Source organism: Cygnus olor, chromosome 3, assembly GCF_009769625.2.
Source record: "Cygnus olor isolate bCygOlo1 chromosome 3, bCygOlo1.pri.v2, whole genome shotgun sequence".
Classification (NCBI taxonomy): domain Eukaryota; kingdom Metazoa; phylum Chordata; class Aves; order Anseriformes; family Anatidae; genus Cygnus; species Cygnus olor.
In genome coordinates, this window is record NC_049171.1 from 54,940,019 (window position 1) to 54,966,529 (window position 26,511).

A 26,511-nucleotide genomic window follows, 5' to 3' on the forward strand; every position below is an offset into this window, starting at 1 on the left:
CCTGAGCTACTCTATAACTGTGAAGCTCTAAGATAGTAAGGCTGTTTAATGTCCTAGAGCAAGGGCATTGGAGGGTAATAGAGATGATTCATGCTTTCATAAAATGGAAGTATATTGAAAGGCTAAAGAAATTAAACCAAATGAATCCCAGGTGTAATTCCACTGACTTGTTTAGCCTTATAACTAGTATGAATTTCACCTATTAGGCCTATTCTCTTGGGGAAAAGAGACACTCTGAAATAGCATGAAAGTCAGGGAGTTTATAAATCTCTGTGATCAGCCATATCCTTTCAGGAGAGATGCAAAGAAAAAAAAATGGAGTCATCTAAATATAGGGAGGCAGGAGCAAGTAGAGTGCTGCAGATAAAACCCTTCACCTGAGCATAAAATTAGTCCAAAATAAGTTGCAAAGAAAAAGTTTTTAATGTGTACTGTGGCTAATCATATGCCCTACTTGTTTCCATCTTTAGCCCTCAAGAGATTGTGGGTTCAGGGGTATTCATTTATTTGAAATTCAATTTCAGCAGTGCTGTTCAGTGGGAGCAGGCTGTACCTGGCTCATTCCCAGAAAATTTAAGGACAAGGTGCTCTCAAATATCTGTGCTGCCATACTCCCCATTCTGTGGAGTTTTAGATAACATTTAGGCGTCTGATCCAATGGAGAAGACTGCTGTCTCCCAGTCTGAGTGGGACAACTCCAACACAGTGGTCTGTTCCTGAAGGTTATCTGTAACCTTCACATTCCTAGTTTAGCCCTCTTTCTGTACTGCCAAATTTGAATGGAAAGAGCAGAAGCCTTCCAATTAGATAAAGTTAAGCACGTGCGTAACTAACTGCAGGATCAAAATGTAAACTTATACTATCAGGGTATATGTTTCAGTGAATTGTGATCGATTTCTTTTTTTAATCAGCACATTAAAATATTCTGTAAATATAATTGGGAAGTCTCATGAATCAGGGTCATTGTTTAACTTAATTATAAGGCTAAAGGCAGACACATTTCTCAAATCTCAGTCTATTTTCTTGGTGAGTCACCATAGAATGAGGCAGATTTTTTCTATCTGAAATTTCACTAAAATCAGTAAACAGGATTGCTACCAAGACTGAACAGGTATGCTGTAGAGGATATATGACTGATTGGAATTATATTAGAATAAACATGATGTGTGTCAAAAAGTGAAATTAAAATGAAAAATTATTCATTTGATATTGAAGAAATATTGTATATGAAGTAAAATATGTGCTAAATCATAAGTAGAGTTTGAATGCAACATACAGAGCAAGGGAAAGAAGTGGAGCTGATGATCCAGATTTAAAATACAATTTTAGAAGAGGGTGAAGAAAAGCAGTTCAACACAAACTCTCAAAATGCAGCCTTATATCCTATTGATTTTTCATCTTTGTGAATGTTAAAGTCACTGAGATGTCAAGCACAGCAGTAAGAGACTTCTGTAACTCATTAAGGGGTGCTTCAGTGCACCAGGGTCACTTGCAGCCCAGGGTGAGCTCTGTTCTGTTTGTGTTAGACTTCACATATCAAGTGGTTGTTTTCTGCTGGGGTTACTTAGAAGTCATCAGATTACTGTGAAAAGCACAGCAACATGCACTGGTTCATCTTCCTCCGAAGGCAGGCTGAACCAAAGTGATTTAGTAGAGCTTTCCAGCACCGGTGTTGGCCTAAGGATGTGGTTGCGAAAAAGTTTACAGGGACAGAAAATATATTTTATTAATTAGGAAAATGTCTTCGCAAAACCTTTTGGATATAGCAGCTCTTCTTCAAGCTGAGATGGCTTTATAGAATTATCCTACAATAGCTCATTTATATTTGCAAAATCAAAGACCTTTTATTACCCTTGAGCTGAGTTAATAAAATAATATTTTACTACCTATATAAACATGTATGAAGTTGAGCAAATACATTTTGCTTTCCAACATCCTATCCACTAAAGAAAGCTAAAAGAAGTATTCTGGTTTGGATTTCCAGCAGCATTTGTGAGTGAGCTAGAAGAATATTTCAGGAAACCCAGGTCATTTCTGGGTAGAAGAAGTAACGGAAGTGAGAGAAAGAATAAATTTTGGGGGAAAATAGTTATGCAGAACTTCACGGTGAAAGCAAAGAACTTGAGTCAGTAGAAGCCCTGAGAACCTAGTCTTGTAGCCATCACCCCAACACTTCACTCAAGCATCTGAGCAGCTATCAAACTGGTATTTGCTCTTTGTGAATAAAGTGGAATAGGTGCTAGCACCAACAATAAGCACTAGTGATTTATTTGAAGTTGTCAACAGCTTTGCCTTTTGATTTGGTTCTTAAAGAAACTAGACAAATAATAAAAACTTGAAAAATGCTAGATTTAGAAACCCTCTCATGACAATGACAAGCAGGCTTTGTTGCAGCTATAAAGAAAATAAAATTAGCTTATGGTACTTTAGCAGTACTTTGATTGCCCAATTAAGAGCTGAAGGTTAAGCTGACTTGGCTTTAAATGTAGTATGCAGACCCATATGAATAGTTAGCAATGAAATGGTAAATTTCTCTTCGAGATTTTTTTTTCTTTTTTCTTTTTTTTTTTTCTCGTTCCTTAAACAGACTGCTGTGAGTAATTCTTGGTCTGGAAATAATGACTTCTCCTTTTGTGTGTTTGGCAGCATGAAGCCAGAATACAGAAATGAAAAATTGCAATAGGCAAGTTTTACTTCAGTCAAAGGAGAAGAGTGGGTGCTTGGATTTGGTTACACTTCAGCTCTTCCAAAGTGTCCAGCAGACGTGAACCACAGCATCACAAGAAAGTGATGCTCTCCTGTGTTCAGGCAAGGAAGCACAAAGGTGTGTGGTGCAGAACTGGCTAAACACAAGTATTTCCACATCAGCGAGGTGCAACTGAACCTGAACAGGGAAGAAGCCCACATGTAGGACGCGTTGTTCTCCAGGTGTGATTCAGACCAATCTGAGGTTGGGTCTAGCATTGCCTATATGAGCACTGCCTGCATCCTACATCTTTTAAGACCGTGTATATCTATCTGTTTATTGGCATTTCCCTGAGTTTCATGACAGTAAACAAGGACAAAATGTAGCCTTACACTAATTTTTTAAAAGCGCTCATAAACCAATCAAATCAGTACTTCAAATCTTTGTTGTTTTTCAAAAAGTTAAAAGATATAGCTTGTAGGTTTGAAGGAGGAAGAATCATACAAATAAGATATGATTATGTTTTTCAATATAATTATGGAAAGCTACCTAGTGGTGACAAAGATAATAAAACAAAAGTCAGCTGTCATTTGCATAAATAAAACAGTAAAGTGCTTCTGAGAGCTTGTCCTTGCTTTTTCATTGAAATAGACCCATGTTTTGAAGGTCTAGGGACTTCAAAGCCTTTTAACCAGCTGTCTGCTCACTGCCAGTCTGTTACCACCTACTACCTAGCTGGAGAGAAGCACTGAGCTTCATGACGGCAAGGTAGCTCTTTTATCAAACCTGCTTCTGCCTCTGAGAGTCCTTGGGAAATCTGAATGTGAAGAAGACAGGGACTTTTCGCCATGGTAGGGAGCTGCTGTGCAGAGGCTCGCGTTGTAGCTACTTGTTGTTTTGAGGAGTTCCCACAACATCGGGGGTCATTGCAAATACTGAATCTTCAGTTAACAAGACGTTTTAGCATGTGGCACGTTAATGAAATAGTTTATCCCCCTTAAAAAATAAATAAATCTGTAGTGTTTTAAACTCTCTTGTGTAGACTCTTCAGGTGTTCTGTATGTGGGCCTATTGGGTTAATTGTACATACAAACTTTTAAGCAGATACACGCCTGTTTTACTGCTACCTAACTAATTTGCTGCTAATCCATAGGCTCTGCTGGATGTATGCATCCTCTAGTAGGACTGGTTTCCTGAAAGTCTCCCCAGACTTTACCATGCCTCTCTTCTTCCCTGCCTACATCCCACTTGCCATCCAAATAAATTCCTCATTATGTAATTTCATCCCTCTTCCTCAGTCATTTTTCAGAGTTATCCTTCCTTGTCTCTTTAGTTTGCCAGGTAATTTCTTTACCTCAGATAGACCTTAGTTAGTCATTCCTTCTTCTGATGTACAAGCACACCTATAGTTTCTTACTTCTCTGCCATGCTTGTTCTCCTGTCTTTCAGCAATTTGTGCCCACATGTTCCTACCAGACAACTTCTCTTTCCTTGCAACTATTCCCTTTAGTAAGCACGTCTACAAGGATCTCCATTCCTACGAACCTCCCTACAAATATCGATACGCCCTGATTCACTCTGGTCTAGTTGGAAATGTTCCTCATTCGTGCCTGTAAGATCAGAAGGGGACTTGGGCCTTCTCCAGTAACAGAGTTTGGGTATATATGTGTGTTGGTTTAGTCCATAAGATTGTCCTGTTCCTATATATCCTATATATCTGCTGAATTATAAATTCATCTTCTCTCTGCTGCTTTTTATATTGCACTGCACTATTTGCCTTACCAGAGGGCATTATGCGAGCAGACCACAGCATGCTATAAGCTGGTTGCTGCCTGAGCCTCTCCAAGTGGTTTTGTCAGGGTAATTTTCTTCCACAGAGAGAGCAAGTGGAGATTCACATAAAGAATGCAGTACCGACGTGTGCATATGCTGGCTTACGCAGCTGTTTGTGTGTGCTTCAGGAAAGTGTTCTTGGGATTCTAGGACAATGGTTATGTATGAAAGCAGAGGGAAAAGCTCCTTTGGTTCTCCCTCAGCGAATTCATAGTCCAAAGACTGAGGAACAAGCTGAGGGGAGAGGACAGATGAAAGGTGTGGTGCACGTGTGACCATAGTAACAAGACTAGGTGGTACAGTAAAGATACTCGCTTCCTTGTGTGCCTGTGGCAATATGAAAAATCATAAATACAACATAACTGCAATCTTAGAGTTACCAGGGCCTCTGGAAACTTAGGTAGTTAAAAATGATGTCTAAGTAATTCCTAACTTACCTCTCGAGTATGTGCCTGTGGGTGGACAAACTTTTCTAGGATTTCAGGCCAGGTGTAAATCTTCAGGAAGGATATGAGGCTCTGTGGCAGAGATCAGAAAGTGTATGTGTATGACAGGGGCTATGTATACATTTTGCAATGGGTAATGAAGACTGTGAGGATGAATGGCCAAAATATAGGAGGAGGAATTAGGTTGTTCCCCTGCCCCCACGCTGAGCTTCATTTCTTATTCCATAGTAGGAGATGCATTTGACTTTTTTTTTTTTTCCAGCATAGCTGATGCATCAGCCTTTCTTCCCTGTTGAACTGTATTTTCGACTAAAACTTGTGTCTGTCATTGCTTTTGGTCACTCAGAGACATTTGGAAAGTGGCTTGCTCTCTTGCCTGGTATTGACTGCCTTCAGCTAATGTCACTTCATTTATTACTTACTGCAAATAACTTCTGATTAGGTTGTCAGTATCATGACCCTTTCCCCTCTTCCTTATTTTCTTTCACAACGGGAAATTTGTACCATTACTTAGTGCTATTATTATTCTTGTAATGTGTTTTTCTGTACATCAGAGCACTGTGTACTCAATGTCTAAGAGCTCACAGTAAACCTGTTCTACTTTGTGTAGGTTTTCAGAAGGTGAACTTCACCATAGCATCTGCACATTCTCCATAAGTACAAAAGCATCATGACTAATACGTTATGTAGCTTTTTTCTCTTCTCTTTCCTATAACATAAGCTGTGTGGAAGTGATCAGAAAGTCCAGGTACAGTGTACAGGAGAAAGCAGAGGTGAAGAAAAATATATATTTTGCATTTGGACAGAAGATGATTGTGATAGTCCTTAACACTTAACAAAATTAATTCCCCATCTTGAACCATTTCTAATGAAAGCACAGACAAGATATATCTAGAAATTGTATGTTACCAAGGGGCAAAAATTGTCAGTTTCTGTCATTATCCTACAGCTTTGGCCAACCTTTCAGATTCTGCACCCCAAACTGATGAGCACCTGAACAGTAGGAGAAAGATCTTGGATTTTGACTCAATGCTTCTTCTGAGAGGACCAAGACAGGAAATGAAGGGATGGTGTGATATTGCTATCTCAACCTGACTGGTTTGAGACTAAGTAATAAAAAGTTTTGAAAATAACATCTGGGTGCCATTTCTTCAGATTATCAGAAAGGATATTGCCCCGGTACATGAAGGTAGAGTAGGTCACATCCAGAGCAGAAGAACACAGATGTGTGTCCAGCTTTTTTCACTTTGTGAAGAAACCAAATTGAAAACCTGTAAACAACATAGCAAACTTTCAGATGCCATGCCAAGAATGTCATGTGTTGTATGGGCTGTAATAGCCCAGGCTGAGACATAAGATGTAGGAAGTCTGTAGACCCAGACATGCTTCTGCATTATAGATTCACAGAGACTGGAAATAATTTAATTTCCCTGTTAGTTTAGTTAACATCTCTGGAGGTACTGGAAAGCCAAATCATCTTTCTGCCATGAAAAATAACAGAAACTCATTTCAACTTTAGTGATATATTTAAAACAAACAAACAAACAAAAAAACACCACCAACAACAACAACAAAAAACAAAACTAAAGAATTTGCTTCTTTTCCTGAGTGCTTCACTTTTAACTTTTGTATACTTATCTATATTGTTTTGCCTTTCCAATTATCAAGAAGTGTGTGGACTCTTGTTCTAAGCCCAAAACAGCCAAGGCATCTGTGTATGCTACAGAAATCCTAAAGACTGCTTGCTTTTATTTGTGTGCTTCCCACCACTAGGCAAATGAGTGTGTTGCAAATTTCATTGGTGGAGAAAAACACCAAACAGAGATCTCACAAAAATTGTTATGCGAATGTCCAGGTTACTATTAGTCAACATCGTAATCTCTGGACAGTCTTCATTAAAATCATTACTGCTCCTAACTTTTTTTGCCTTTTCTGTGGTCCTGTACGGCTTCAGGATAAAGTGTAAAGATTACATTAGCACGTATGAGAATGTTCCTATTCTGACATCTTTGGGAAGAGCAGGCAAAGCCACAAGGGTGCAGCAGCAGCAGAAGAGGATGTGAAAGCATGGCAAGTGCGTAGCAAGGAGATGTGGTTTTCATCTCAGTTGCACAGTGGGAAGTACTGCATTCAATAAGTGTTCTGTTCTCCTTACTTGAACACTTTTGAACCTACGGACGTTTTGGGAAAAGGTGCTTGAAGAACACTCCTCTTACTTAAAAGTAAAACAACAACAACAACAAAAAATAAAACAACTGAAGTTCTTCTTGAATAAAACAAGATGCTGAAATACATCTTACAGCAAGAAACCATCAAGACACAAAATCAATCAATCTGGCTCTAGCAGTGTTACTTGGCTATTCTATTTCTCAAGTGCTTGTAAGAGGATTTCATGTTTTCCAGTCTGTTATCACTAATGAGCATTCAAAAGGAGTGGAAAGGTGTTTGGGAAGTGTACCTTTCAATTCAATAGTGCAGGCAAAGGCCTAAGAGAAAAGTTTTCAAAAGGAGAGAAGAGTCTGAGTGGCAAGGAGAGATGCGTTTGGTTGTTCGGTTTCCTACGTGGAGTTGCAACAACGTGATGTCAGGAACATTTTGACATCTCCTGAAGAATAGTTTGTCCTTATAAGCAGAACAAAAACAGTATTTTGTCTTTGTATAAAACAGTAAAAAGATGAGAAGAAAAAAGCTATCACAAACGTGTACGGTGGTGACTTATCTACTTTCTAGTAGATAAGGTGAGCAAGAGACAGCGCTGACATTTAACGTGGATTGTGGCACCTGTTACAGCTGAGCACTGTAAAGCATTTTTGCCTTGATCCTCAACACAAGTTGTTTTGGGAGACTTATTTGTTCTTTTCCTTTGTAATTCATTTAAATAAACCTGTGACTCATTTTCCCCAGAGAAGCTGGCTATGCTGCTGACGAAAGAAGATTCAAAGATTAACAAACTAGCTGTCTTGCTTAGAAAAAAACACGCTGGTAGTTAGCCTGCAATCATTTTCTCTGAGGACGCTCACTTGAAAATCTGTTGGGTACAGTAATCAAATTTTACTTTTGGTGGTAGCCAGTTTGCATAAGCAGCCTTCTTCCTTCCCCCTTGTGCACCAGAGTGGTCTGCTGTTTGTCCTGTGTGGTCCTGTAGGAATTTCAGAGGGTTATCCGAGAAGATTAACTATACTCCTGAGAATCCCTTAGCCCTGTGTCATGGCCCATGAATGAGCAGCAAAATTAATCTGGTACCATGGAATATTGATGGAGTACTTGTTGGGTTACTTTTTATTTATAATGACAGCTAAAGCCCTTGTCTCTAGTTTCAGTAGGAGAGCTGGTCTGGCAGTCCCATCTGCCTTCCTACTGTTGACCCGCTGCAAACAGCCACTTTCCCCACTCAACTCATGTCCCACCCAGTCCCTTCTGCTATCTGGGCTGCCTGTTTTTCGCTTTGGAAAAGAGAGAGGCAGTGAAGTAGGGAATCTTCTGCTCCAGCAATCTGTCACTCTTTCTTTAAACTGTATACCATTAGCCTGGTGAGCGGTGACATGGGAGGAACTTGAAAACAGTAATTTGGAAGCTGAGAAAGACAACTGCGTGCTGGCATTGGCGAGATGTACATATCTTTATCTAGGATAAGTATACAGCAAAATGAGCTCAGTGAAGCTGAGGGAGATGTTGCTGGTGGGAGGAGTGGAATTGGGAAAACTGATGCTGTGCACACCATGATTATTATTTACCCTGTGAGAAAGCGTGAAAAATGGTACACATAACACGTGTGAGAGGATGCCAGCCTCAGGGAGATAGTTACTTCCTGATCGAAATGGTGAAAAAAATAAAGCTAGACACAGATGAAGAGAAGTAGAGCTCTACATCCATACCTAGATGTAGAACTTAGAAAATACTATTGTAAGGGAGCAGCAGAATGAAAGTGAACAAATTCCTTAGAACATTAAAGAAAGAAATGCCATTTAACTGTAGTACTGTAGAAAGATATTTTGTATAGTCTGTTCCATGTTTGGAGGTAGACTTAAGTTTTGATTTATATGAACCTAAATGGTCATAAGTTTTGATTCATATTGTAAATTATAAGCCTGCTGGAGTAGTCTCATCTTTGAAATGTGCTTAGAGAGTGTCCCATATTCAGTCCTTTCTCTTCAAACTTAGAAGTGTGCTACTCACTTAGAAGTGAGTAGCCCTTAACTTTTGAACTCAGCCTTCTCCTCAGCCTCTGATACCTAAGATTTAATACAGAAAAAATGATGATGATACCATAATGGTAACTGCTACGCAAAGGACAGTGTATTGCTGTTATTTTTAGATAGCTACACTTGAATTGTGCCCACCAGAGTGACAGATAATGATGGGCTGATTTCCTGTCCAACAGGTGTTCTAAGATTTGCCCCTGCACACTTTTAAAATCAAATAATAAATCAAATTCATGTACATGGAAGGATGTCAGACTGCCCTTCATCATCTTCCTGGGTTGCCTAGCATTATGCACCAAAGGGAGATTACATTGGGAAGAAAGAGAGAGGCTGGAGAGAAAAGGGAGGGATTTGACATAAGTGTCCAACATGGCTAAGATGAAACTGCTACAGGAGAGGGTGGTTTGATACAGTTGTAGTTGTAGAGCGGATTTTCTCCATTTACAAAGTAATTGCAAGGGAGAAAAGAGGAAAAAACAAATGGACAAGGCAGGTTTGAGAAAGTCTCTGGTGTGTTTTAACTCATGTCAGTCTGGAGATCTTTTGATGAACAGCAGCCAGCTCACAACAGTGTTGGCCCACCAACTGCGTGGCCGAAATGAAATGAGGGTACCACACCGGTATTTTGGCATCGGGAACAAATCTTAATGCCTTTACCAAGCAAAGGAAGATGCTGAGTATTTTCTGTTCTGAAATGTAATTTACAGTCTCTTTTCCTTCTCTGGTGAGCATGTAGAGAAATATATTTATGACACCTACAGTTAAGTAAGTACGAACACCTACAAAAAGCCGTGAGACTGTGTCTGTAAATTTGGATTCATTCTCCTTATTTTGTTATTTCTTGTCCAGTGCTGAGCTCACCCATTTTAATGAATACAAAGTATAATGCTGTATCTAAACCAGAACAGTGATACACATACCTTGTATATTTTCTCAAAGTCACGTTCTTGAATGTCTATTCTCTCTTTTGTATTTTTGCTGCTTATGGAAAAGATTCATTTGGACTTGGCCTGGCTGTGTTCATGTAGGATGGAGCTTTTGAATCTCAGGGTCAGAACCTTTAGTCACTGACTTCAGTTGAAGAAAGTGGTTTGTTTGCCAGTTCAAGTCATCTTTCAGATTTGCAGATTCTACTTAAACCTCATTTCTTGCCAAGGAGGATTCATTTCTTTTATTACAACACATTCAGAGATACAAAGAAGATTAAGGATATTTATTCTTGTAATTGGAGTGACACAGCTGAACGAAGTTTGAGGGAGAAGAGGGAAATGTTCTTTGTGGTGAAAACAAGGTCAGCATCAGTAATCAAAGCTCTGCCCCTCCCTTCCTGCACATCAAAACAGGCAATGCTTGGCCTAGAGATCTCCCTTGGTTTTTCCATCCACGAAGTGAGAGCGCTACTGGTTCCCAACCCTGGCAGAATTTTAGACTGGTGACTATGATTCTCTGTTTGTTATATGAAGGACAGTAAAAATGAGACTTTGCTTATCTAACTCTTATTCTAAATGCAGGCAGTTGTCAATCAAAACCTGATAGCCTTCCATCAGGCAGGTCTCCAACCCCGTCTGTATCCTTTCCACATCACATGCTGAGCACAGTGACACAGAGACAATATTCCTGTTCTTGCACTGCACGCAGAACCACACTCATACAGAGCAAGTTTGGTTTTAATTGAACAATTCATGGCTAATTATTAGAATTTACTCTGTTAATTACTGAAAATTAATGTGTAAAATTCTGGTGTGATAGCCTTCTATGATTCTTAATAAAACAGTTGCTAATGGGAGCTTTCATACACTATCCCTGTGTGTGACAGGCAGCTGAGTATCACCACCTTCTGCTCCAGGTGTTCTCACAGAAGCTGGTGCCCTGGGGTGTGATCGTGCAAACACACCTATTCCTGATCCAAAGCCCGTTGTGGTCAGCAGGAGTTTTCACATTCAGTTCAATTGGCTTTGAGACAGGCTTGAGGGAACAGAGCACTGTTGGCTCTATTCAGTCCAGGGTTTGGTTATTTGTTAGGTAAAAGTCACGTGCACAAGCTGTGGTTAAACCAAGCAAACAAGTTATTCCTGTAGGAGCAGAGGAAAGCAAGTGTTTTGGAATTTACAGGATAAAGAAATTTTGTGCAGATTTTTTTTTTTTTTGAGAGGTATTTTTATATAATTTACTCCTCTGTGAAAGGAATTTGTTCTAACAAGATTCTAAATAATAGTCCAATCAAGATTCCAAATAAAGAAAGCATGTTCTGCTTCGTAGAGACAGTATGACTAAACAGAGTTTCAGTTCCCTTCCCAGTGGCTGTGTGTCAAAACCACCTAAAAAGAGGGCTCAGGTCATAAAAATGCATACAATTGGCTGGCAGAAAGGTCTGTTGCTGACTTTATCCGCAGGTTTCCTGTAGGTCGAGAGCTGTGCATTGTGCTCCTTGGGTGTACAAATGGCAACGTAAGGAAATGCACAGGCACGTACAGCTTCAGCACCCAACATTGAGGTATGTGGCTTTACTAACAAGAAACCCACTGGGTCAAAGCCCGTGGCTATCATTTTGTTGAGCAGCACGTTTGATTAGCATCCATCCCGAAGAACCAGACCCAACTTCATGGTTGTTGTTTTGTTTTGTTTTGCCAGGCTGTGGCTGTTTTCTTCTTATGTTTTTGATCTATCTCCAGATGTTGCTATGAGGAAAGGAGTCAGCAATGACTGATGTGGAGCCCCTGGTCACAGATTTTGCAGCATCAGGAAGGTCGGGCCGCCGGAACGCCTTGCCAGATATCCTGGGCTCTCCTGCTGGTGCTGGGACTTCAGACCTGCCACACAAACTGGCTGAGCTCTCCGTTTCAGAAGGTAATGCCTGCACGTCCCAGAAGCAGACATTTCTATGCATACTGCTGTCATGCAATTTTGATGTCAATACTAATCTTTCTTTCTTCATTCAGGATTAAGTTCAACCTTCTAAAGCAGTTACCGCTTGTACCTCCTAACAAGACAAGTTAATTTTAACCCAGACTGAGTCTGCCACATCCACCCACAGACTCTCTGTGCAGTAGGTTGGGGAAGGGTGCTGGGAACTGAGTTCCAGTTCCACTGAAGAAAGGGAAAAACAGTAAATTGCTGGGTAGCCTGGAAAACCACCACATCAGCTATAAATTAGGGTCTCCTGCACTGAGATAACAGCACAAGACAGTAAACTGGGCTGCTGATCCGATTACAGCTGTCATCCCAACTCAGACATTTAAATTAAGAGTAGGGTTTACACTGATTTACTCCTGCTACTAAGCTTTGGACATTGCTATCTGACAGCAGTGTTGCATTTGCCATGTTCTTTAGGTTGGTAAATGCCCTGTTGATGAACACGGGTCTAATCAATGCTGGCTTTGCATTTAAGTTTTTGTTGTCGTTTGTTTGTTTGTTTGTTTGTTTCTTCACTTTTAGAGAGGTTTTCAGACTCTTTCCACTGCTCAGGAAAAGTCTGATTTCTGATGCCAGAGAAATGAGAATTATATGTTGCCCCTGAGCATGGCTCGCCCCTACTTTTTTAGGTCCTGATTTGGAAGATTTTTTTCTTTCTCATGCCTGTCACTTTTGCAGCTCTTACAAACACCGCTGCAGCTGGTGGTCCCAGTTCTAGCAGCTGCAATGGTGCAGGGGCAGCACAGTGAGCCTGTGCTAAGGAATGGAGGGCCCATGAATCCGAGCTGAAGTAGGTTACAGGAAGGATTCCCAGGCACAAAGGATGTATGTCCAGTATGTCCTGCTTGTATATTGCTGAAAGCAATTACAGGATGTTGAACTTACAGCCTCCTAACACCATTAAGTTGTTGGGGGTTCTTTGATTACAATTTGTTCTTGCTCTGAACATTTCATTTATACTCCTTGGGGTTCTGTAATCCAAACCCACCTTGGGCGCATCAAAGGACTGCTGGTGGTGAAGAAGAGGGCAGGTAGAAACGGCACTTCCAGGAGGAATGGGAAGGGACTGGATCACCACCTCCTGGCTTTGAATGTGGGAAGGAGAGGAAAATAAGGATCTGAATTGGTGCTGGAAGGAGGCATTACCTTTGAAAAAGGGAACAAGGACTTATAAAGGGGAGAGGGTGGACATAAAAAAAAAAAGGAAACAACAAGGATGGTCAGATATACTTAGGCTGAAGGGCAGTACTGAGGAGAACTGGGGGAATCTGGAAGAGCAGGTGGGACAGGCAGTGGGCATTGTGTCAGAGTGCATTCAAAGTAACACGGGTTAATGCCAGCAGATAAGCCCCAGTTCAAACTCCTTGGCTTTGAGAAGTGATTTTTCCCTAGGAATATGAGAAGTACATCCCTACAGACTTTCCCATTGTGTTGTGTGTGACTTCAGCACTGAAAATCTATTCCAAAGTATAGACAGGCACTTAATGTTTAATGCTTTAATTTTCAAATCTGATGTTTGTTTGTTTGTTTGTTTTAATTTCAAAAAGCTCTTCCACCTGGCACAGGTTGCACACGGTGAACAGAGAGTAGGTTACAGCAAGAGGGAACTGTTTCCCTTATCAAAGGGGATGCAGATGGGAATTACTGCTGTTATTAGTGTCAGGAACTGTGGAAGTAAAGCTCTTGAACTGGCCAGTCCAACCCACTGAAATATTCATTGCTACATTACGTATAACTAACCTTTGTATTGTTTAGAGCAGTGAACCTTGAGGGACATGCACAAAACCATGTTAAACAAAGCTCAAAACATACAGCAGCGGTAGATAAGTGCCTCATGTTTGTTTCATTTTGGTCTCTGGAAAGCTTAGTAGTTGGAAATTATATACTTTTTAAAACATGGAAAATTTCTCTCTGATCCTTTTTCTTTTTCCCTGAATAAAAATAAACATGAAAGAGTGAATGTCTTGTTAAAAGAAATGTTACAGCACAACATATAATAAGCACTCCAGACAGAATAATCCTCTTCTGGTGTTCATCCAATGTATAAAGAAAAAGAAATGACACAGCTACATTAGTATTAGCAAAATGTACCAATGCTTTCTTACAAATGCAAGGACCAGCACTGCCAGGATTTGGAGAACAATTTAGAGCATGGAATTATCCTTTGCTTTTGTCGTCGGCATATAGCTGTACCAGAGCATGCCCGGAAGGAGCAGCGGCTGTTATCAGCACTCTGCAGTAATGATAATAGAAAGTGAATACAGGACACGGTTAGGCACACTGTGACGAGTGGGCCCTGCTTGGGTGCTTTTTGGGGTTGGGAATTGGGAATTCTACAAGTATCGAATGGGAATTACAGCCTCATTTTCTTGTCAGTTAAACTTCCAATCAGCTAGCAAGCAAAATGAGGGGAACTCATCAAAATGGACAGAAAGTTTGTAAGTTCAAATGCTGTGACTGGGAAATTGTTTGCTTGGGAAACATTTTGGGCTCTAACAAGCAACTCTTTTGCCTGTCTCTGGCTTTAACAATAAGCTATTAACAAAATGAAAGCCACTTCCAGCTCAGAGCAAAAAGGCTGGATAAATGAGAAAAGTGAAGACGGAACATGTGGCTATATAAAGCATGCCCTATTTTTTTCTGCTGTGAAAGATTCAGTGAAGATTGTGGGAAATGGTGAGGAGGACTCTCTCCATCTTGCTTCAAATTTAGCTAATGCTCATTGGATCATACATTTCCTTTCCTTCTAAAATGCTGTTACTTGCTGTCAGACAGAAAGGTCAGGAACAGAATGTGCTAATACCATTTGTCTGGTTGAGAAAAGATGCATGTATTCTTTATGAATACACAAGGATCCTGTCTGTGTGATACAAATTCCCGTGCACCCTGAAGGTTGCACCAAATTCATGTTCTCGTTGACATGGATGGGAGAGATTTTGGCACCAGCTACTTCCGTCAGAGCCTAATTCTGAAATGAAGGCTATCTGTAGCCTAACTACCTCTGGTGATGCGTTAGTTTCGGAGGACTGATACTTCCCAAAGGTGGTCTGGTAGGAGGCTGTAGTGGAACCACGTTAAACAATTGATTGGTGTCCTTGGTGATCCAAAGGCTAAAGAGGAGTCTGCAAGAAGTTTGAGAGCAAAGAGGCTACACTGGCCACCTGTAATCTGCTTTAGGGGAAAATTCTGCCAATAACTTGTTTGCTGATTTTTTTTCTAGGTGACTATGTATGACTGACTTGATGCACTCAGCAGCTTAGCACTTGTTGCACACCTAAATGCTGCCAAGTACGAGATTAGATTTCCTTGAGCAAAGTATGTTTTCCTCTACCCTGTTTGCAAGACTGCACTGGTATTGGACATCCAGCCCCACATAGAAGCAGCCAATAGAGGATAGAGCTCTATCTCCCCTTCCACAGCAGTGCTGTGCTATGTAATAGTGAAGGATGGCAAATAACTCATTTCTTAATTTACCACTGTAAATCTCCAAAGCTTCCAAATCACTGAGCAGGCTGAGAACATCAAGCAGTTTCTGCCAAGAGCTTTAGCTGATAAATTGCTGTGGTATGTAGAGACCAAGATATATAATTCTTTTGTCTGTTTGTGATATTTTATGGCAAGTCTTCAGGGCAAATAGCTGAAAATGTACCCCTTAGATTATGACTGTTAAAGTGGATAGAACTTGGAAGATGGTACAACCAGATTTGCTGAGCAGACCCCTCCTTGCCTCCAAAAGCTACGGTCTGTCTTAGATTTGTGTATACAAACTGTATTGTTACCATTGTTAATGCCATGTGGGACTTGAAGATAGTGTGAAAATAATTACGCTTTGCAAGGAAATCAAGGGAAGAGGAGTTCTCATTTCTCAGTGACAGAAATCGAGCATCAAAAGAGACAGAGCTGAATTCTGTTGTTCTAATGATGACCATGACCATAAATCACTTATGCTAGGGTGCTTTTACTTGTACTACTTCTGTAATCATTCCACTCTAATGTATGGAAGAATGAACTTCCAAGTCAGAATACAAGAGAAAATAAATATATAAATATATATACACGCACACATCCCATCATCTTGTGAAAACAGGATGAATTTTCCTAGGTATTTCTTGGTAAAAAAGGTCAGCCAGATAACTGGCATGTTCATAAACCGTAATGTTATCTACCTGAAACCAAGCAATTCTGAGAGGAATGCAATATTCTAACCTGACTTCGGAAATAACCCAGAAAAAAATAATAATAATAAAGAAAAGTTATCTCCAGTCTGATTCTTACAACCAAGTGCACATTAATCAGCAGGTGCAAGGAACAGGGAAATCAGCACCAATAGGAAATTGCTTTTGGATGATGCCTTTGCAAGTTCTTTATCTTTTCAGTTAATCTCCCTTTCCAAAGCACCCATGAGTGTGGTAATAAAGAGCCAATCTAAATAGAGGTGATCAGTAAACCCAAATATTTAGCTGCAATTAAAAAGCTCTGAGAGTGTGCATGGTATAAATGTTTGATTCTGTGTTTTTGTAGATGAAGGAGCAGAAGGTGGAGAAATGCCATCATCCAAAGCCTTGCTGGAAAGTCAAGAGGCAGAGGGAAAGAGCAGTGATTCCTAACACTTAAGGACTGCTGGATTAGCGAAACCCATCGACAGACTTTCCAGAGTTTCCCTGTGTTGTTACCTGTTCTGAAGTGTGGTAGCTACTGCAGCAGCACAGACAAGACTTCAAGACTTTTGCAACATCCTTGTATCTAGGTGGCATTAAGATGGAACTACTTTTTTTTTTTTTTTTTCTACTGTAGTCCATCAGAAACAATGTTCTACACATCCCGACGGGAAGAGAACTAAAGAATGTATCTGTTGTTCTGAGTTCTGTAATGGTTATTGTATTCATCCTAACTAATCTTCTTTCACAGTTTCAATGAATATAAATAGCAGATGTACCAAGTAATGATCGCTTTAAAATAAAAGACCTATTTCTTAATTTTCCAAAACAGCTTCTTTCTCTCTAACACAAAGGTGTATTTATTCTCCCCACCTTAAGAAGATAATAAGTATGTATTAGATTACAGACCTAATCTGCAGTTCATCTCCAGAGATTTTTGTTCTCATTAGGGATATGTAGATGAATGTGAAAATTAGGAAAAAAAAAAAAAGGAAACAAAAAAATACATATTTTTCTCTCTTCCTCCTGACTTCAAAGAATTTTGTATACCACTTAAACCACCAGTGTCTGTTTTTAAACTCTCTTTAAACTCTATTAGATTATGGCAGATCATTTCACATATCTCACTCCCAGCAGTCTTGCTACTTCTGTCATTTCTGTTTTCAGGCTTAATATTGTAGCTATTCATGTGTATCTGAAATAAAATAGCCATGTTTGTAAGTGGTTAAAACTGTTTGATCTTACAATGGAAATTAAATAGCTATTATGTTTTCCGTCTTCTGTTGAATCCTTGATGTTTCTTTTATTTGACAAGACTCAAACCCCATAACATAAAATTATTTCATCTCAGTTTTGCTTTTTTTCTTTACTGCTGATGAAGATGTTCCAATGTTTTTGATATTTACAATGGGTGTTCCCCGCTGAAAGGCATTGTTGTGCTATGGAAGTCATGCTCCTGGAAACACCCACATGCACCCCTTTATTGTAGGAGACCCAAGATTCATGCACAGACGTGCACTGTTACTGCAGTCTAAAGCAGCTGCCATTTTATGTGCTTTGTGAAACCTAACCAACACTGACAATCAAATGCTTTTATTTGCCCATACAGTCTCTGCTGGACTGTAGCCAGCGGGAAGAAGCATCCCCAATAGGTACATCAGACATCTGACAGGTATTCCATCTACAAAATATCTGTGTATTTTACAGCTGGCAGAGAGCTGGCAGGGAGGTTTTCCCACGCAGCTACTATCCATACTATGCATTTGCATTTGTTCATGGGCTGTCTTTTGGGACCATTCAGTAAAGGGTGGATTTCATCCAACTGAGGCAATACCGAATACCCTCCTCTTATCTGCATTCCTTCAACAAGTGCAGTGCAGTATCTCAGAATTACTTTCAAGGTTGGAAAGGTCAATAACCTACTCTGCTGGAGCAAAACAGGTGGCTTAAGCAAGTCTGAAGTAGCTGACATGGAGGACCAGAGTTAGAAACCACAGCAGAGAGGGACTCAGAATTAACTGTATTTGTGGTATACAGGCTTGTTTGGGTTGCAGTCCCATTCTTGTACACCACCCTCCTTTATAGCATCCGGGCACATAAAAGTGTTGTTTCAAGAAGTTAAAATGATCCCATGGAAATCAAGTGGTTGAGCATTACTGAAACAGAATTCCTTATATGCTCTAAGTGGAGCATATGCTAAAACGGTCTTCTGGGTCATGGCCTATATTGAATTTTCCTCTTCCATCACAGTTGCAGCACTGGATATATTTAAAATCTTCTCTTACGTTAAGCAGACGCAGAAATTTGGGTTACAGGAGTAGGTACTTAAACAAGTATTTTGCTAGCCTAAGAAACTTTTTTTTTTTTTCCTATTAAAATACCAGTCATGTGAACCAGATGAATTTAGCAAATTATTCATGTGTTAAACTATGTATAAAAATCACAGACATACACACATGGAGTTAATTGCTCACAAATGTTGAGCTTAGAACCTTAAGCAGGGTGCTAAACACCCTGGAAAATTGGTGCTTACTTTGGTCTTGAGCTGTACGAGCCTGTCATTGAGAGAAAGGGTATGGAAAGAAGGTTAAAAGAAACACTGCACAAGAAATAAAGACAAATAGGAAGATTTAAAATGCAACTCAATTAAAAGCAGGATTAATGTGTTTGATCTATAATATGTGGGGTTTGCAAATGACTGCTACAGTCAGTCCTCATTTGCCTGTTCTTTATCTAGTTGCAGATTAACCAAGTTGCAGATGCAGAAATACTTTTTTTTTTTTTTCTAAATGCACATACGGTTTGCATCTAAAGAATTGTTAGTGTAGGCTGCATGAGAGAGCTCTTCTGTAGTCAATTCAGATATAGAAGATGAGTAGCTAACCAGGGCTAACTATACCCTGGATCTTGTCAAATAAGCCTTTCCAGTTTGAGGCAGCTGCATATTTCTGGCCTGTATACCTAGAACTACAAACACTGGTTGGTGTGAGAAATATCGTGCTGAAAAACTTTGGTATCGAAGAATTTATTAGTTCTGTATTACTCTTGACACAGCCAGACAGGAGGTAGTGAAACCCTTTAGGAGCTCTTTAGGGGCCTCCAGGCCTGGGGTTTAGGGGTTTAGACAGGGTTATGGTCTGAAGCACCCCTAAAGTTGTGGTTCCTTTTTTTTGTTAGTATCTTGAAGATAGGTCATAAATCCTGACGAACTTTGGCTGAGCCTGGAAAGAGCCAATTAAGTGCTTCTGAATACTTCCCACTGAGCCAGTTTATCCAGCTTTAACCAATATCCAGGATATACCACCCTCCCATTAGCTCAGCTAACGAATAATTAATGATAGTGTTTTCTCTTAATCCATAGAGTAACAGATTTATGGCCCTGACTCAGCAGAATATTTTAAAACGTGCTTAACTCGAAATGCAGACTAGTCTCACTGAAGTCAATAGAACCACTCAGTGCCTAAAATTAGGTACATACTTAATTAGCTTGATAAATTAGACCATCAAACTTCTATTAGGGCTAACCTGGTATTATAATGCATTAATCCCAATTTCCATTTGCAGCGAGTGCAGCACAGGCAATAGCATCTTTTTCATCAGCATAAAACACTGTCCTGGGCTTTTATAGAGCCAAGACATGTATTAGGACCAAGCAAAAAGGTAACTGTTGTCTCCAACTTTTGGAACTTAATGAAGTAATTATTCATTCTCAGCCACGCTGCATACTTAAAAGAATAGGAAAAAAAAAAAAAAAAGACAAGGAAATAAAAATAAACCCCTGTAACTTCATTGTGCATGCATAAAACAATTTAGATACATTGAACATGTATAAAATTGGCCTCAATCTTTTCCAGATGTCATTAAGACAGTAATTTTCTTTGGGTCAGCCCTTCATCAGAAGCTCCATATAAGAGGTGGGTGAACCTGCTGAGGCATGTCTTTTGTTTATATTAATCAGGAAAGCTCAATTTATTTTCTGGAAGGCAACGAAGGACTAAATAGGTTTTAAGGTAGAGGACTGATTATTAGAATGTTCTAATTTAGAAAGATTAAGAGGAGTAATAAAACTTTTTTTTTCTTTTTTTTTCTTTCTTTTTTTAGGTGAAGCTTATTTGCTATAATTTCTCATACATCTACCTTCACCTATGTCATATGCCATTATTCTGGTAAAATATTGCATCAGCTGAGCTTAAAAAGAAATGTTGGATGAAATGAGTGGCAAAACAGTTTGCAGGGTGGCATATTTTAAAAGGATTTTGCAAATCATTGATAGTACAGCAATGCAGAGGCTGGATTCGGTTGTCATTGAAGACAAAGATCGTTTTACACTAATTGCAGTGTGAATTGTATCTAATTTTAGTTTGAAGTCATGAGTTACTAATCATACAGAAAATTTCTCCCATTTTAGAAAGTCCACGAACAAAGGATTGAGACAAGGAAACTGCTCAGTGGAAACATCAAATATGTTTGTACTGTCCAAGATATGATATTTGCTTATACGGATCTTTGATCTGATGTGACCAATTCTCTGTTGTGCAGCTTTCACTCCAGGTCGTAACGGAGCAGTAATGACTTATATGTCTTTTACATACGTAATATGCTTCCAAATGGGGCCTAGAAGACAAAAAGGATTGTGTGCACAGAAGTTTCTTCATGTGTACCATACAGGAAAGTAAATCTTGAAGTGTATGTTAAAAGTAATCAGTATTCCTATACTCACTTCATGGATGCTATTAATAAACAGATGCTTATAAATGACAGGTCAGCTGCCATATACCACCTGTTTCACTGTTCGGGGCCTGCAGTTTTTGTAGAGAGAATTTATTTAAATAATGCTCAGCTACTTCCATGTAAGAATCACATATCAAAATATTAGCCGATGGTTTATTTTCAGTTTTTATCCCAGCATATTCATAGTTGCACCACGATGACCCACTGTTTGACAAGCAGAGATGTGGAATTATACCTTCTTTATCACTCTCAAATAGTGAGAGGCTACACAGTTATGACACATTAATAAATACAGGGGAGATCATACAAAGAATTATAACTGCACTTGCATTAATTAAAAATGACAACACAGCAGTGGCTAGAAGAGGTTTAAACCACACTTTACCATTGTGTATACCAAATATCTCTACATATCATATATGCAAAGAGGAATATTTCAAGATCTAGAAAACTGCTTAGGCCTGCTTCGTATTCCTCTCTTCTCCCTGCTCGAGCTCTGTGTGAAATAAAACCTGTGAGGAAGAATGAAAAACTCAGAGATTTATTTCTGCACGGATTTCTTCACCGGTTTGTCACAGGCCTTATTTGCTGTGCCGAAGGAGCATAAGCCCCAGACCTGCTGTGGAGCATGGAGGGTCTCCAGGATCCCCACTGGGCTGTGCTGAGCCCACTAGGTAACAATGGTCGTGAGCTCCAAAGTGGTTTGGCTACAAGTAACAAGGACTTAACTGTCCTGCCACCTAGTGGGATCCTCAGTCTGCCAGGTAGTTTGTTCAAATAGATGGAGTCAGTTGTTTAAGCGACCTCAGCACCAGCTGGGAGACAGCTACTTGAGAGTGAAGTGCAAAGCAGGCAACAACTGGGCTGGCTAGAGACTGACTGTGTCCAGCTGATCTGAGACACTTACTAAGCTTTTTGATAGGGGTCCAAACATGTCATTAGAGTCAGTACCTCGATGTCTCTATATATGCAAAAAGTTTGGTGATCACAAGCAGCAGAGATCTTGCACCTCTGAGAATATTGTTCTAATGATGATTAGATTGGGAAAATAATCCTCGCTAAACCCTCCAGCTACATAAGCACTGTCACTAGCAGATGTGCAGCACTTCTTCCTGTTTTCCCTTCTAACCTACTCCCTTGTACAGTGTCTGTCACCACTGACCTGAGGACCCAGATCTCCCATGGAAACTCACTCACACCGCATGTGCAAAGGCAAGGCACTTAGGGTCCAAGGGCTGAGCTAGCCAAAAGCATGTTCAACTTGTAAACACTATAGTAAAACAAATGTCTAACCCTGGCTTGCAGCCTACCCAGGTTTACAACCCTGTTCTGTGCTTTGGGTTAGGGTGCCAACACCGCCATATATGAGTGATTTTGAACTCTGTTTCACCTTCCCCATTTGAAGCTGCTCTATGCTGGATAAAGATTAGCAATAAATGTTAGATCTGTTATTTTATTTTATCATTTCACTTCATGTCCCTGCTTAGGTGCATGAGGAGCAGTTCATACCCCAAGAGGATGGGGGAGTTCACTTTTACAAAGTGGGACTGAAGGCAGCAGACAATGCTATTAGCTTCACTGGCACTCTTCCTGTGCCAGGTCCTTGGCTTTTAATGCAAGCCTTATGTTTATGGAAAAAATATATAATTGGCTGGTGATATAAAGCCTGCAATGTAAAGGGACCTCATTTAATGATTTAGACAATCCTTACCAGTGCTTTATTACTACTTTACGAGAATCTACCATATAGTGACTGCAAGTCCAATGCCTTTCATACAGCATACTGAGAAACGAATCCCTGAGAGAATGGTTTAACCTTCCTATCTATATGCTTGCCAGAAACCTTGAGCACTTCGGTCACATTCTTAAACGACCCACCAGTGGAGGCGGCCTGCGAGCACAAGATGGCGCCCGAGTCCGTGGCAGGCCAACGGCCGGGCCCTGGCGGTCCTCATAAACGCCCCCACCCCGCCTCTCCGCGCCTCAGAAATATCAGATTTTGGGCTTCCTTCGCTAAAAACCATGACATGAAAAAGAGGGAGAGCTGCGGCAGCGCCAAGCAGCTCGGCTCCGGCGGGGATGCGGGACCGCGCTCTCCGGTGGGGCCGGCAGAGGGCGCCGCCGCCCGCCCGCCCGCTCGGGGCAGACCGCGGCTGTTTGCGGCCCCGGCGCGGCGTGCAGGCCGACACGCGAGAGCTTCCCCGGCCTCACACCGAAACCTGACGTACCCATCGCCTGCTCGAGCCCAGCGCATTCCTTTCCCCTGTCTGAATGGCTTATCTAACGCCATTCGACGCCCACATCAGCCTCCTCACCGCCTTCCTTCAGCGCTTGCTCCGTTCTTCACTCCTAGACCTACTTATGCCTCCTTATGCCCAACATCAACTGTTAGTGCTTTGAACACCCCATATTAGAAAGCAGTCTCTTCAGTTGCTTTCATATACAGTAAAATGAGATGTAGAAGGACAACTCATTGCTATTCCTCCCAGCAAGTACTGGACAGAGAGCTTACATATCAGACAGACCCCTAAGACCCTTGAGCCAGACCCTGAATAGCCTTTGTCTTGGGCACTGAGAGAGGGAAAGCTGCTCTAGGGAAAAAAAATAGCATGTGACCATGTAAATAGAGGTGGTGTTGCAATATAAAAAAGTGCTGAAATAAGTGTGTCTCAGGCATTTTCTTTCAGACAGCCTTTGAACTCTTGACTTTGTAACTTTTTGTTGTTGTTTGTTTTCAGCGTGGGCTTTTGTGAGTGGAAATTTCTAGCTAAATTTATGAAGGATAAAATGCTGATACGTAAGAAGGAGAATATTTCAAGCTGGGGAGACTAAGAACAGTGGGAATAGGTTAAAGGAATGAAAGCTGGTCCACTTTCTTTTCCACGGCCCTTCTTTGAGCAGAGCAGCTGAGTCTGTCTTGGCATGTTCCTGTACCCTTTGCGGCTTCTGGACTCTGGATGTTGTCGGCGCTGTCTGCAGCTCCCACCACCTGCTCAAGACAGTTTCAAAGGTCTGGAGGAAGATGCTATTAGAAGCCTTGTTTAACTATTACAAGATTAGTTAAGGAGCTTGCCATACGTAGAAGCTCTGGGTTATGTATCAGCCACATGGAGGGGGAGATCTTTTGAAATACATATACATGGACGTATACATGTTGAAGGAATAGTGGATGTATCCATATGTTCCCACTGGCATTTGTTACAGGACAGTCCAGGTAGTAAGTCCCATGATTATGCAGGCAGGGACTACATGCCTGTTTTCCTTTTGATGCATATCTGCATCTTCTCCTATAACAGAGTCTGGATTTGGCAAAGCAGAAACACACACTCAGCAAGTTACCGATGTGTTTTTAAGTCTTCCATTGTGACTTCCTCATGTGATTTCTTGCATAATCCAGGATATGGAACTTCTCTGAATTGCTTCCTGTATCACGTCTAATAGCAGTGGCTGTTAAAGTAATTTATAACTTGCAGGGATGAAATATCTAATAAGGCAGTTTGTAAGTTGATCTGGTGGTTAAGCCTCTTCGCAGCTAAAACACACTTTATTTTTAATAACATTTTCTCTAGACTCAACTTCCAGTGATTGGAATTTTCATATCTTTGCATACTGGAGTACAGATTCACTCTTATTTCTGTTTCTCTGGGATTGTCTCCCAACATCAGGGATGACAAATTTTATCCAAGTTTCTCTTGTTATTAGTCCCTATTTAAAGCTAGTAATGAGCTATCTTAACCCTGCAATGCTCAAACTTGCTTTAGAATTTTGTTTTCCAGGAAGTTTACGTATTTAGACTCATGAAAACTGAAAAATGATGCAACACTTGCTCACAAACCTATGTGTAAAGCAGGGATATGGCTGCACTCTGTGAATGAATTGACAAGGGAGGTGTGTAATTCTATCTAGGTCACCCAGCATGAGCTAACATTTCAGAAGCACTCCTGCCTGATTTGTGTCAGGCATTTTTTTTCCATTAACAACAGGCCCATAAATTTATAACCTATTATTATTTTAAAAATATATATTTATAAAATTATTTATCAAGACTGTGGAATTCACAAATTTCTTGGGAGTGCATTAACAGTCTCTGGATTCCTCTGCCAGTTTAGGACTGCAAAAGAAGTAGCTTGTGCCACAGAAGAGATTCTGATTCAGAGGAGACAGTGTCAGAGGGATGTGGCTCTGACTTATCTGAAGGATGACTTCTGGCTTTGGCAGGGTGTGACTCAGCCCTACCAGTCCATAGCTGGATGGAAAATAGAGGGATTCATGCAATATCAAAGTCTTGAGGCTGGTTATACTGATTGCCAAATAGTCTCACTTGGTAAGTGTTAGACAGCCTCCATGGCATATACTAGGGCTGTAGAAAGAGAGTATGATACTCAGAGATTACCTGTATCTTTAATATTGTAAAGTTTGGATTGATGATGATAAAAATCATTCCCTATCTTTGCTAAAATACAGAATCCTTGAAACTTAATGCAGTGTGTTTCTGCTCCACTAGTATTCTCACTGATCTGCTCTGAACACCAAACCTACACAAATCTTCCAGAAAAAGTTGCATCTAGTCAAAGACAAGTCATCTAATCTGCTTAAATGTTTGTGCTATTCTTCTGATTATACACATTATTATTTTCACTGTGTTCATCTTACTCATATGCCTTCTGAGTTTCTTTCAGAGTCATTATTGCCCCTGAAATAGTTACTTATTTATAAGATTGCTTTTCTTTCTTCCTCTGGTGTATGACCTCGCATTTAGCCATGCTGAAGTTGTAAGTCTGGAAAGCTGTTTTTTAGTATTGATTTCGCAATAACTAGGCGGCTGTTGTAAGTGACACCTAACATTTCTGTTAACCTTTTGAAGTTTTTTTAAATAGCTTTTCTATGCTTAAACACAAAAGAAAGCAAAGGCAAATATTAAAATAACCAAAGGCCTAATGGTACTAAGGTAAAGTAACTTAATCTTCAATAGATAGAACTGGGAGCCAGGAAGATGACTAGTTCTAGCACCATCTAATTTTTTTTGAGGAGAGCCTCAGTCTTCAGAGTCCTCTGAATGGCACATATAGTAATATAAGATATCAGATGACAAGCCCCAAAATACCCTTAAGAAGGTAAGACCCTGGAGATATTTAGTAGTATTTCCCTCACTCTTTAAACCATTGTATACCAGCTGTCCTATCAGCTTAAATTAATGTGAATAAATGTCTTAACAGTTCATAATGAGGTATTAGCAGGTATTTACTTCCCAGGTCTTTCCTAATCTCATGTTGCATCAATTTGTATCCTCAGAGAGAGTCTATCAAAATGAAATCCACAATCATAGACCACTCTGTGTTCACCAATTAGCCAGAGACACCAGGAACAGATCTTAACATAACTTGTGCTCTGATGTTAGCCTGTCCTGGCATTATTTTAATTGAACTTTCACACTAATAGGAAGCCTGCTAACATGTACCTTAAGCTTTGCCTAAGGTACACCTTGCTCTTAGAAGGCATGTGGTATAAACATGTCTTCCCTGCTCCCATCTGAATTACCTTGA

The 26,511-nt window shown here is 40.2% G+C and overlaps 1 protein-coding gene across 9 annotated transcripts in view; it reads left to right on the forward strand.

The window, feature by feature from the left end:
* PKIB (cAMP-dependent protein kinase inhibitor beta) overlaps nt 1-17,214 on the forward strand; it is a 54,635-nt gene extending 37,421 nt beyond the window's left edge. For 7 of the 9 annotated variants that reach the window (XM_040552819.1, XM_040552817.1, XM_040552814.1 and 4 more), the window contains 2 exons: nt 11,840-12,014; nt 16,602-17,214. In XM_040552819.1, the coding sequence (XP_040408753.1) occupies nt 11,867-12,014; nt 16,602-16,687 (234 nt within the window). In that variant the 5' untranslated portion in view covers nt 11,840-11,866 and the 3' untranslated portion in view covers nt 16,688-17,214. Of the gene's footprint in view, nt 1-2,615; nt 2,825-10,903; nt 11,662-11,839; nt 12,015-16,601 lie in introns of those variants that run through there. The other 2 variants (XM_040552822.1, XM_040552815.1) reach the window with 2 other exon arrangements.
* The last annotated feature ends 9,297 nt before the right edge of the window (nt 17,215-26,511 follow it).